The sequence below is a fragment of the Ctenocephalides felis genome, unplaced genomic scaffold (genome assembly GCF_003426905.1).
Source record: "Ctenocephalides felis isolate EL2017-DRISC unplaced genomic scaffold, ASM342690v1 CF-g0.4_SCAFFOLD_03572, whole genome shotgun sequence".
Lineage (NCBI taxonomy): Eukaryota > Metazoa > Arthropoda > Insecta > Siphonaptera > Pulicidae > Ctenocephalides > Ctenocephalides felis.
This window is the reverse complement of record NW_020539726.1, coordinates 25312306-25326131: the sequence shown is the minus strand read 5'-3', so window position 1 is coordinate 25326131 and position 13826 is coordinate 25312306. Positions and strand designations below refer to the sequence as shown.

The window sequence follows — 13826 nt, the reverse complement described above, 5'->3', positions numbered from 1 at the left end:
GCCCGAAACGTGGACGAAAATTGTATCCATAACTACATACATACACATACACATGCACACATCTATTCTTTTTAGGTATGCCAAAATGTTCAGAAACGTTCAAAACGTGAAGAAATGTAAAAAATTTCAATTTCGATTTTTGGACGATTACAATAAATTACCCTACGCGAAGTAAATAAAACATATGACATATGACATTTAATCAATCGGGAGAGTTCCACGATCGTCGACAACGCTCAGCAAGTGACAGTCCCTTCTATCTTTGTACACTTTATATAATGGAAAACATATGAGGACTAGCAGTCCATGTAGTATAAGGACTATCTATGATGTATATGAAATTATATGTTTTGATACAACCTAAAATAGTATAAATGAGAAATAATATATTTGAGTCAGAGACACTTTGTTAATAAATATTGATTGTTTTCTAACAGATTAGAACTTAAGAATCCTATGAGTTTGTGATAATACTTCCAAAGTATTTTTTACAGCCTCTCGACTGGTATCTTTAATGTATTTTTTATGAAAAATATTTCTATGTGTTGTAATTTGTATAATAAAGTAACAAATAAATTTTTATTACAACTAGCTTGATTTAGTCTTATTGCTCAACATGAAGGTTTTAGGTAAGATTTATTTATTACAATTACTTTATTACGCCTTAGGTTTTTTTATAATTTTGGACCACATATTCGTATGATTAATTGTATTAATTATACTATATTTTTAGGAAACCGATTCTACGCAGATACTACATCGATGGACTCTGAAAAAAAGAATACTAGAGAATGGGTATTCTCTTGCCCAAATTGCAAAAAACAATACGCTTATTTAAGCGCAAGGAACAAACATTATGCAACATGTAAACAAATCTACAATCCTGAAGGAGTTAATTCTGGAAACTTTTTAAATGTCCAAAATGCTCTAAGTCATTTAAAATACGTAATAGTTTACATCGTCACGTTAAACTAGAATGCGGACAAGAACCGAAGTTTTGCTGTCGTTGGTGTTCATATAAGTGCTACCAGAAAGTTCGACTTCAAAAACATGCTTATGCAAAACATAATTACGTTTTAAAATAGTAATGGAAAAATATATATTATAAAAGGGTAGAGCGGGGCTTGAAGGTCCGCGGGCGAAAACGTCTACCACTGATATCTCAATAATAAATAACGTTAAGAATTTTTTAACAACAATATTTGAAAGTAGAGGGAAAAGGGTGATAATCAGCCATCACCTCGATTCTTACGCTGTTGCTATGGGAATATAAACCCAGATTTGAAAATCTATAACATAAGTATTTTCATTCGTTGTTAGTTTTTTTTGGTTGTGAGCACTGTTGTTTATTTTAAAAGACTTTAATATAATTTTTAAGTATAGGTTATTTAATTATTTTATAAAAAGTATTGCTAATTTTAAGTTAGATTTAACAGTTTTTTTTATATAACCTCGATAAAAGCTTACATGTGCGTGGGGTAAAAAGGACCAACTAAACCTTTACCATGGCAAAGGTGTGAACAATAAAAAATAGTAAATAAAAAAGTAAATTAATTTAAAAAAAGCAATTTTACAAGAGATAAATTAATAAATAGTGATTCCAACTATACTGATGAATATTTCTGACAAAATATTCAAGGTTGTATGCAGTGTTATCTCTGTAAAAAAAGTACGCATGAAATTTATATTTTGCATTGTTTGAATAAAGTAGCTATTATTTTGTAAAATGCCTTTAAAATTAAAATGAAGACGTTGGACTTAGTGACCCCTGGCCGTCCGATTTTACTAGGCCAATGGGGTAAAAAGGACATATTTTGGAAAAACAGCAAAAATAGCACATTTCTACAATGGTGAATTAGCCGGCAGTTTTATTGATCATTTACTAAGATGGTTGTTAATTTGATATGTGTCATTTGTTGTGATATAATTGGTTTGGTTTTTACAATATAATTGCTCAAAGGCAAATTGGACCTTTGTGCCCTGCCTTACACTATCTGATGTCTTCAGATATTTTTATAATATAATGAACATTAGACTAATAACACTAGACTATCATTAGAGCAAAAGAAGTTTGTGCTAAGCTGCTATCATATAATAATATGAGAAATTATTATCTGAGAATATCTTATATAACTTTATTATAATAATAATTTAACAAAAGAAGAAATGAAATAAATATATGTGACATGTAGTTTGAATGAGTATATACTTATATGGCCTTGTTATTATTAATTTACCCTTTACTTGATAATAATAATATTGTTAAATTAAATATTAAAATTAAAATTCAAAGAGTTAGCGTGTATTTTAGCATTATACTATTATTGTGTATCATATTTATAGTATTTATTTTAATTTGATCGATCATAAGTTAAATAAAACTTATTACACGAAACGCGTCAGGTATATTGATTGTATATCCCAATTTTTCTGATTAAAAATATATTAATTTTTACTTTATTATTAACATTTTATTATTATTTTCAGGTGACAGCTTCTATGAAAATACTGGGTACGATCAGAATAGTCAATTCTACGATATTAACGATCCAAACAATCTCTATATTTCACCGACAAGTTTTTGTTGTTCGAATTGCAACAGATTTTATAGGCATAAAAGGACTCTTCAGAGACATTTGAAATTTGAATGTGGAAAAGAAAAAACTATTTAAATGCCCAATGTGTGCCTATAGGAGTCATCAAAAGATCACAATGCAGAAGCATTGCGAGAGAAGACATCAAAAATATATTTAATTTAAGAATGTTAAACTGTTGTTGAATATTAGTAATAATAAATAATAAATAGTAGTTTGCTCGAAGGCAGGTTCATGGTGTGAGAGCACCACAAAATCTATGATTTTCCTCCCCTCCCTTGTTTATTATTTCCATTACCGTTTTATTACCATTAATTAATGGCCATTAATCACTTTATATTCGTTTTTATGAATTTTCCTTTCCTAACTTGTACTTCCTTGTCTTCTGGTTCTGTCAGTGGCGGATCTAGCTTCAGCGTCAGGGGGGGGTCATAATTGAAAAGTTTTTATAGTCCTCAATGAGTATGTAACAAATATATATATATATATATATATATATATATATATATACATATATATAAGATAGAGCGGGGCTTAAAGATTTGCGGGTAAAAAGGTCCACCGATATCTCAAAAACAAGTAAAGTTAAGGATTTCTTAACATCAATATTTGAAAGTAGAGGAAAAATGTACAACCAGCCATCACCCTGATTCTTACGACGTTAAAAAAACCATTTTTACAAAAGATAAATTAAATAAATCTTTACTTCAGCTCTGCTGGTGACTATTTTGGACAAAATATCAAATCAAGATTATATACAGAGTTATCTCTGTGAAAAATGTATCTATAAAATTCATATTTTTCATTGGTTGAGTAATGTAGCTATTATTTCGTTAAATCCCTTTAAAATTAAAAATAGTAAATTGGATTGTTTATCCTCTCGCCGTCCGACTTTCCACGCCTTTGGGGTAAAAAAAGACCAAGTGACAATTTTTTTAAAAACAGCAAAAGAAAAACATTTTTACAGTGATGAATTAACTGGAGGTTGTACTAAAACATAGTCAGATGGTTTTTTGTTTAATGTGTCTTATTGGTTTTTATGTTTTTCGTTTAGTTTTCACAATATAATTGCTCAAATTTACTTAGCCTTACCTTATATATGTGCACTTTTTAAAAAACAATCTGCGTCTTTGACGTGAGTCAAAATTCGATCTTTCCTCGATGTTTTCTCGTCTAAACCGATGTTAAAATTTAAAAACTATAAAATGAAACTGGATAAGCGCTTGCGTTGATTAGTTTTTTGAGACAATTGGTCGATCCGTTTCTTTACTATTGGCAGAAAAGTGGAAAAATTATCGTCCATGTTTTTGTCAAAAATTCTTAACCGTTTTTTATTCGATTGATATCATTTGGAAATAAATGGTTTCTGTCGAAGATCGGTCAAGTCGTTTCTTTTTCATAATAGATTGTCATTTTTTTGGCGATTTAAGTGAAACTTTGCATGGCGATAGATTTTCTGCTCTAAATGAACGTACTAAACTATAATAAGGCCTGCGACAAGCGGTTTTACTTATGATAATTAAAGTTTGGATTATTTGGCCGCGCTTTTAAAAAATTCACCATGTGTATGTATTCGGCTTCGTAGTTTGTATGTGTTCGTTTTCCATCAATGTGTAATAATCAAACAATTTTTTAACTAGTTTGTATTGGTATTTTGCCTTTAGGCAAGTTACATAAACTTCCCGAAATGTGTTAATAATCGCCTTAATCAGTAAAAAATAAATTAATTTATGAGGGATTCAAGGTATTTCCAGTGGATTTACAATATCACACATAATTGAAAACGAAGACGTTAACTCAGAGTATTTTCTAAAGGCAATTGAACCAGTTGCCGTAGGATTTTAATGGTTTAGTATGTTCATTAAGACCAAGTACTCTATCGATAAACCAAGTAAATCGTCTACTTTTAATTTTCAGAATGGCTTGAAACGTCAAGAAAACATAAAATTAGCGAATCGGATTTTTTGATGAAAACATAAACTCCTCCTTCGGGAAGTTAAAAATAACTACTATAGTTGAAAAAAAAATTTCCCAATAATAGTTTCCCACTTCGAAATGGTTTACAGCGATTAGTTATACTTCTCTAAATCAGTCATTAATAACTTTCCGTAGGGTAGTTATAGTAATGGGCCGAAAATCTAAAATGATTTTTTTTTGCATTTCTCGACGTTTTGATGGTTTCTGAACACTTTAGCATACCTCAGAAAAAATTGATGTGTGTGTGTGTTTTGCATGTCCGCAATTTTTCGTCCACGTTTTCAGGCGCACGGATCAACCGATTTGAATGGTTTAAAAAACATTCGATTCTTATTGATAGGGAGATGTGCTGATTAGTTTTTCGCAAAGACAGGTCTAGCAGTTACGGAGATACGGAGTAAAGAGTGCAGAAAATACAAATCGAGTTTTTGAGAGAACGGAGTATCCGATTTGAATAATCTAAAAAACATTGAGTTTGTAATGATTGTGAGATGAGGTGATTAGTTTTTGGCAAAAGCAGATCCAGCAATTTCGAAGATACTGAGCTAAATGTGCAAAAAATGGCAGTTTTTAAGAGAACTGAGCGGCCGATTTGAATGATTCAAAGAACTTTCTGCTGTTTTGGCAAAATAATTGCTTTTGAAAAAAATTTGGCTTAATTTTTTTTTCAAAACTTTTTTTTGTATATCGAAAATAATTCAGATTTTAGTATTGATTCTGACTAAAGTTGAAAACTTATATACTTCAAATAAATAGTTTTAACTTTGCAATTCAGTTTATATAATTCTTATAAATATCAGACATTGTTACAATATTTATAATAATCTATTTGAAAACATTTAGTATTTCTCGAAAATTTTGTTAAGGTACGGGAAGTTCCAGCAATTTGCCTTAAGGCACAATGCCATACACCCCACTAGTTTATATATTGATTAAGTTGTCTATTTACAGATGTTAGGATTACTGAAAGTTCATGCATAAGGACCACTCACAACGAGTTTAATTTTTTTATTTTTGAATGAAATTTTGTTCCTAAACTGAAATAAAACTTATATTCGCAATACGATTAAAAAATCCTTAAATTTTAGGGTTTTTGACTCCGTCATTCGTCTACAATCAGTTAAATATTCAAGTTATAAAATGTGTTTGGTAACAAAATACATAAATAAAATCATTATGAAGTAATTTTGTTGTTGAATTAGCGCTTTATCTAAGTCCTAAAACAGACTCAGGGGGGGGTCATGACCCCCGTGACCCCCCCCCCTGGATCCGCCACTGGGTTCTGTGCTTCGACTTTCAGTTCTCTGCATTTTCTCTTCTTGCATAAGTCATCATCAGTAATAGATAATTATTACTAAATGTTGAAATCCATATTTAAAACAAAACATAATTCAAAACATAAAAATCGAAAATGAAAATGTTTATATATCTTTACGTTTCAAAGGTTATATTTTGACATACCTTAGAAAAAAATGATGTTTGTGTGTTTGCGTGTGTGCGGATACAAATTTTTGTCGGCGATATCGGGAACACCGATCAACCGATTAGTTTTTGGCGAAGGCAGGTCTAGCCGTTTTGAAGATACGGAGCAAAAAGTGCAAAAAATGGCAGGTTCGAATGATTGATGACATCGGCCGATTTGAATGATTCAAAAAACATTTTATTTGTATTAATGGAAATTAATTTGTGGAGACGTACTGATTAGTTTTTGGTATAGGCAGGTAACTACTAATGTTCAACTTTCAGCAAAATAACAAAAAAGTGATCTATTTGTACACAAGTAACATGTTATTATTAAAAGAAATAGAATAAAAAAAACTTGTTTCTGACTCTTCAAAAGAAATACTGTCTACAGAACATTTTAATGTATGGCTTTAATGCGGAGTTAATGCAATAACGGAAACTTGTTCGCACAAACATACTTTATATTTTTTTGCTTTGAACCCTATATTTTCAAAATCGGTATATTTTAGCTATTATGACGACTGTTACTACAGTACCTTGGCACAACCGTTCCCAGTCTCCCCTAATAATTAATACTACAAAACATATATAAGTTAACTCACTATAATAAAAATTTACGGTGATATTCCAGAGTTTTATGAGAGGCTAGTAATAAATTATTTAAAATACTTTAAATAATATATTAGATTTTATTATAAATATACTAATTAGAGAAATATTTATTCATATATTATCTATATGTAAATACTGTAAATATTTTTTTTTATTTTCTTGAGAACTATTTCAGAATAATGAAGATAAATCAGTTATTTTGAATATATATGAATTTTATTGACCAAGTTTAGACAGATGTTTCTCATTCACTTGTATTTTTTCATATATTTTTAATGGATTATAATAAGTTTATTTGGTAATTGGTTTATTATAATTTTTGTAATAAGTAATTGGTCTATCACGGTTTATTTTAAAAATGAATAATAAATATAAGTATTTTAGCAAAATTGTATATAAATAAATATAGGCCAGAAAATATAACACATGAATTTTTTTGTTTGGGATTTTATAAATTTTCAAAACATATTGAAAAAATTTTGGTATAAATTCAAAGTTTTGTTTCTATCAATACTGTAAATATAAATGTGCAATTGCTAATTTGCTTCTAAATTATATTTTATATTTTATTTTATTATTAGAGTAACATTGAACATGGGTTTTAATTTTATTGTATATAACTTGTATTGTACACATAAAAAGCATGTAAGCTGTAAAAAGTTAAACATATCACTTATTTTTCAGAAACAGTTTATAAATATATTGGTGGAATATATAAATATTGCACATATATTTTATTACATTCTATTGTACATATACAAAATCATTGAATTTGCTTGTTCATTCACTTTCATAGATTCGAATACTATTTTGCATTAAATAGCGAAATGTCTGTAAAAATTTCTTCTACCTTCTATCCCACATATCTATTAATTTCACTGATTTTTGTACCCTCAAAAAACATATTAAAATATTTTATAATTCCAGGTAAATTTCGCGATATGCAAGCTTTTGTCGACATGGCAACTTTCTTTAGTCAACCAAATATAAGGAGAAGATTTTCCAAAACGGTTCCAACCATGGAAGACGGTGTTCCTAAATGGCAGTGTCCAAAGTGCCAAAAAGTCTACAGACACAGAGAAAGTTTACAAAAACATTTAAGACTGGAATGTGGAAAAGATCCACAATTCTTTTGCTCCATGTGTCCTTATAAAAGTCATCAAAAAATCAATCTTCAAAGACATGCTTTGAGACATATCAAAGGGTACTATAAAAACTGTTGATGTCGTTGATAATTGTTGATAATTATTCTTAGATAAGTATTTATTCCTATTTTTATACAAAGAACTGTTGTATTTTTAGAAAAAAATAATAAATACGTATATTTTAGTTATCTTTATGTAAAATAATATTAGTATTATATATTTTAAGAGGGTTATAATGGTTTTATAGTTGTTATTAATTAATAAGTTTAATTTATAGAGTTGCATGTTAGTGAATCTACCTCAGGATAAAGTCTATATATGTATATATTGTTGAAATATGTGTGATTCAATCAGGCAATACATCAATTAAAAAACTGTAAAAATTTATAAAAATTTTATTATACCAACATGGTCTGGCAGATATCTTAATTTTCAATCCTATCATCCAACTAGCATGAAAATTGGTACTATCATCAATTTAGTTGATCATGCTATTCTACTTTTAGATAAACAATGTTAAATTTTTAACATATCCTTAATCCATAAAACTTTAATAAATAATTGCTATCCCTCAACACAAAACACTATCATCCCTCCCTCGTGTCCCAGAAAAAAGAAGATAACAAGTTTGTTGGCACTATATGTCTTCCATACATTAAAAATCTTTTCCCGTTTTGAAAAAAACTGTTTACTTTTGCGGATTTGCGTTTAGTCTGTAATATTGATCGGACTCGGAATTTTCAAATTTAAAATCACCCACAAGTGTAGATCATGCCTCTAACATTGTTTATAAAATTGACTGTAAGAACTGTGAGGCTGCTTATGTCGGCGAAATGGGACAACATTGAATAAAATGCCTGAAACAACATTTTAATAACTCCAAAAATAAAAATTAGAATAAAACGATGATAACGGACCACATCATTAGCTTGAATTATTGTTTCAATTTCGATGTTGCTACAATTTTAAATCACGAGTCGAACGTATCACAGAGACGCTTTTCAGAATCATGTTTTATACAATTGTACAAAAATAGTATAAACAAGAGAAATGATACTTCTTCGCTGAGAATTACCAAGTAGTTTTAAACAGTGTTTCGAAGTTCATTTTTTTAAAATAACCGCCCATTCCTGACATTTCAAGATTGAATCTCATATATATATATATATATATATATATATATATATATATATATATATATATATAATATTTTTTGGTAATATATTGAAAACAAAAGGTAGGTACGATTCGCTAATATGTTTTTATTTAATATTAAAATATCTTTACAATTTACAGTAAGTTTAGTTAATACATATTCTTATATATTATGTTATTTACAATTTATTGAAATAAATTATTACAAATAAATATTTGTTCACTATAGTTGCATACGTATATATGATATTTGTTACCTGTTTATTCAGTGTGTTTCAGGTAACAAGTTGATCGATATCCACTAAAAACTAATATTACAAATATTTTTGTTTCAGGTAGCTCTATCGATTTTGTCTATGAACAGTTCAATATGACTACAAAAGGAATCTTAAACCCGAATTATCAAAATCATGTTTGTGAAAAATGTAACAAGTCTTATGCAGCACACACGTCTCTGAAAAGACATTTACGTTTTGAATGTGGAAAAGAACGTAATTTTTTCTGCAATTATTGTTCTTACAGGAGTCATCAATTTTGTACATTGAAAAGACATTGTTTGCGAATACATAATGAAACGTTGATGACTTATAACGGTTATAATGCCCACCAATTTTAATCACTACTGCCACTCTAGACAGGCCTATGAGTTAAGTTAAACTCCAAGTCGATTCAGGGATGAAAAGCGTGAGAAATTTTCCAACGATATGAAAACTTTATGTTCCAGAGGTTTCTGAACATTTTGGCATACCTTAGAAAAAATGGAAGCATGTGTGTGTGTGTATGTCCACAATTTTTTGTCCTTCATTTCGGGCACGGATCAATCGATTCTTACTGATTAGTTTTAGGTAGAGACGTGCTGATTAGTTTTTGGCAAGGACAGATCCAGCCCGTTTGCAGATACGAAGCATAGAGTGCAGAAATAGAAATTAAGTTTTTGAGAGAACAGACCATCCGATTTGAATGATTCAAAAAACGTTTAGATCGTAATGATGAAGAGAAATAGTGATTAGATTTTGCCAAAGAAAGGTGCAGACGATATAGGGCTAAATGTGCAAAAATTGGTAGTTTTTGAGGGAACGAAGCATCCGATTTAAATGATTGGAAAAACCTTACACTTGTATTGACAAAAAGCAAAAAAAAATATATTTTTTTAATTTAAATTCTAAAGCTCACTTGGAATAAGTAATTTTAACATTGTAATTCAGTTTATATAATTTTTAGAAAAGTGTAACTCCGCTTCATTAAGTTTTTTTTATTTACTTTATATTTATTTTATATAAACGTCATCGTCCAATTTATGAGCTTATATATGTTGTCTATAAAATAGAATATTGAAAGTTACAGTATTTATAATAATATATTTGAAAACCTTCAACATTTTTCGTATATTTCATTACAATACAGGAAGTTCCAGCAATTTGCCTAATGGCACGATGGATACATACATCACTAGTTCAAATGAAAATTGATATTACTACTGCATACCAAGTTACCCGCGGAAGTTTGAAATCACAACCTGTGTGTGTGCGAGTGTGCGTGTGTGCATGTAATGTATACATTTTTCCTATACTATTAGTTTATTCTATCTGAAGTTTATTATAAATTGTATATAAAATGTTTATTGTATATTTATTAAATTAAATGTATACATTTAATATAATATATATTAATATTTTTAATTATTTAGTTATCTGACCTTAAAGATAAAATTATTTTTATGAACTTTTGAAACAAATAAAAAAATCTTTATTTGTTTAGTTTGAAACAAATTATAAAAAAATTAAAAGATTATTAAATCATAAAAACTATATTTTATTACTACTTGCAAATAAACATAAATAAGATAAAATGAAAATGATCTATTTATATGAAATTGTGTTGAATTAGTTCTATAAATAATATTATAATTAAATAACATATACTATTTTATTTAAATAATGTATTTATATGTACATTAAAATTTGTAATAAAATTTACAAACAACAATTTTCATCATAAAAATGTTTTTATTATATTTTTCAGATTATCTGCAGCTTTAGATGAAATGATTATTTTTAGTTACAATTTGTGTTGTGTTTATTTTAAAAAATATAACTATTATTATGTAATATTATAATTTATGATTGTGCTTTCTGTTTTATGTTATATTTTTGTTTTTAGATAGATTGACTAATTTTAGGTAAGTTTGTTTGTCATTATTGTTTTTTAAAAATCACTTATATTTCTTTTACATTTATCAGTTGATTTTAATATTAATATTTTTTATTAGCGTTGTTTGATGAAATTTATTTGTTTATTAAATATTAATAATTTGATTAATTTAAAATTCTTCTATTACTGTTTTTTATTTGAGTAAATGTATATTTCAGAAACAGTATCCTATAGTATACAGAAAATTTAAAATATTCGATTTTTGCAAATAAATAACATTTGTAATGTAACATTTTTTAATAACAGTTTTAGATGTTTTTACTAATTTAGTTGTTTGATGTTTCAGATCCATCCAGCTTAAATTTTGATGACTTAACTTTTTTAACCTGTTCGAAGTGCTGGAGGTCTTTCACGGAGTACCTGCCTTTCAACCGCCACATTTTGAATTGTTCTGCATCTCATCCAGAAGTAGATGAAACTAATAAGAAATTTCAATGTCTAAAATGTGGAAGAAGGTATATAATAATAAAATCAAATTTTGTGCCTTTTATATTTTTAAAATATTCCAGAATTAATTAGTTCATTCAGAACTTTCGACTAGAGTTTGTACTTTTCCTAGAAAACATAATTCTATGATCTTTATTTAAATTTTACATCGTTTGTCATGTTTCAAATTCTTGTCATTTAATTTACTTACATTATTATGATATAAATAAAAAATATTACTAAACCTAAATGATTTATTTTATTACAGATACAAGAACCAGTGCACTTTGTCCAGCCATATAAAATACGAATGTGGTAAAGCTCCACATTTTTCCTGTCCATTTGCCATAGAAACTTCCACGTAAAGTCGAATATGAAAAGACATATGAAATATATACATTCTAAAGATGATATCATAACAAATTGAATGATTCCAAAGCTTAACCTAGTCATTTTATATTTAATAAATTTAAGTATACTTGTAGCATATATACATAGATTTATTTAGTTCTTACTTTAGACGTTTCTAGTCCAATTTAGCCAAACTGCATAGGTTAGTTGATTTAGTTATATTATGACTTATCCCAAATTATGATCTTAAATAATCTAAAAATATTTATTTTATTTTATGAAATATAAAGACAACATTTATTGGAAATATTCTAAATTACTTACATAAATATTTTAAGCTTGTGGGTGGCGTATGTTTGTGATTTTTATTTTATCTTAATTTTAGATTGCATTGGATTTTGAATCAATATATATATATATATATATATATATATATATTATATAAATTATTTCAGAAGTTATAGTCTGAGTTTCTTATAGTCTTTCATACCAAAGTGTCCTCTAGTTCTAGTTTGAATATTTATTGGGACTGTAAATATACCAAATATGTATGAAATATCTGTATGCCAAAGATAAGAAAATAGTTATATATAATTTATTTTAATACAATAAATTAAAAAAAATAATACAAATAAATATTTCAGATTTTTTTATTGTTTGTCTTAATTTTTCAGAGAAGCGCAATTGCAGAAATAGAAAATAGTTGGAAATAATCATTAGCAGGATTTGTACATGTAAATTTATTTTGTTGTGTTAATTTTAGAAATGAATTTGTTTAATTAATTTGAATTTATTTTGTGTAAATGATATAAATAAATGAATCTTGGAAATAAAGCTATTATTTTTGGTACATGTGCTCTTTAGTTTCCTGATTTTTATCTCTGGTTTATAATAACTTGATTTTTATTTCAGAGTTTTTTCATTAAAAATTTTTCTTGTGTCATTATTTTTCTAATTATATTTATTTTTCTTTTTCAGGGGTTTCAAAAAACAAGGACACAGAGAGCTACATAGTCTCAGAGGTGTTAGAAAACCAAATTTTTAAGTCGAAAGAAATATACCCATTATTCTATATATATAGACACATATGAAGTTGCAATGTGGGGGTAGAACCTCAACTCAAATGCGAATATTGCAATAAAAAAGTTCCCATTCAAAATAAATTTTGACAAGCACCTTAAAATTTACATTTAAAAAAAATACAATCTCATTACAGATGCATTCAAAGAGCTTTTATTTTAAATATGAAATGTGATTTTTTAACAAAACATTGCACAAAACTGACAAACGATAGCCCTCATCAAGATACATCAAATAGCTTTTAAATTTCTGAAAACGGTTCAGGCGTTTTTGAGAAAACGTCGATGAAAGGTCTAATTTTAACAAACGCCAAAAAACGATACTAATTTTTTAAAATTAAACGATTTGTCGTAGGGCCTTCAAGTTTTAGTATGATATAGATTCTATAAGACCATGGTATCTATCGTCAAAAAAAATTCATAAAAATCATCGAAAAAATTTGTTTTAGCATTTTATTACAAGAGAACGACCAGGGCGATATTTACCAAAAACTAATCAGGTCGATTTCCAACCAATATCTTTCGAACAGTTTTTGAATTTTCAAAATCGATTCAGAATTGCGGGCTGAAACGTGGACGAAAAACTTTCCACTTTTCTGCTATTTACAAAGAAGCGGCTTGGCTGATCGTCGCGCAAAATTGATAAACGCTAGTCCTCATCGAGATACATCGAATGGATTTAAAATGTTTGCAATTGATTCAGCCGTTTTTGAGAAAACTTGGATTTACGGCAAAAAATCTGTTCACACCACACACACTACATACTTTTTTCCAAATTTGGTCTTATTCGATTCAGAATGGCTTGAAACGTC

The 13826-nt window shown here is 27.9% G+C and overlaps 1 protein-coding gene across 1 annotated transcript; it reads left to right on the top strand.

Annotated features, from left to right (window-relative positions):
* Positions 1-616: 616 nt before the first annotated feature.
* LOC113388296 (zinc finger protein 69-like) lies at positions 617-12980 on the top strand. The gene is made up of 5 exons (XM_026625693.1): positions 617-629; positions 734-945; positions 2488-2512; positions 7575-7851; positions 12914-12980. Exons 1-5 carry the CDS (start codon positions 617-619, stop codon positions 12978-12980), a joined length of 594 nt encoding a protein of 197 aa, XP_026481478.1.
* The last annotated feature ends 846 nt before the right edge of the window (positions 12981-13826 follow it).

Coding starts and splice junctions, on each gene's coding strand:
- LOC113388296 (XM_026625693.1), top strand. Junction 946..2,487: donor CTCTAAGTCATTTAAAATAC/GTAATAGTTTAC, acceptor TATTATTTTCAG/GTGACAGCTTCTATGAAAAT. Junction 7,852..12,913: donor GCTTTGAGACATATCAAAGG/GTACTATAAAAA, acceptor TTTCTTTTTCAG/GGGTTTCAAAAAACAAGGAC.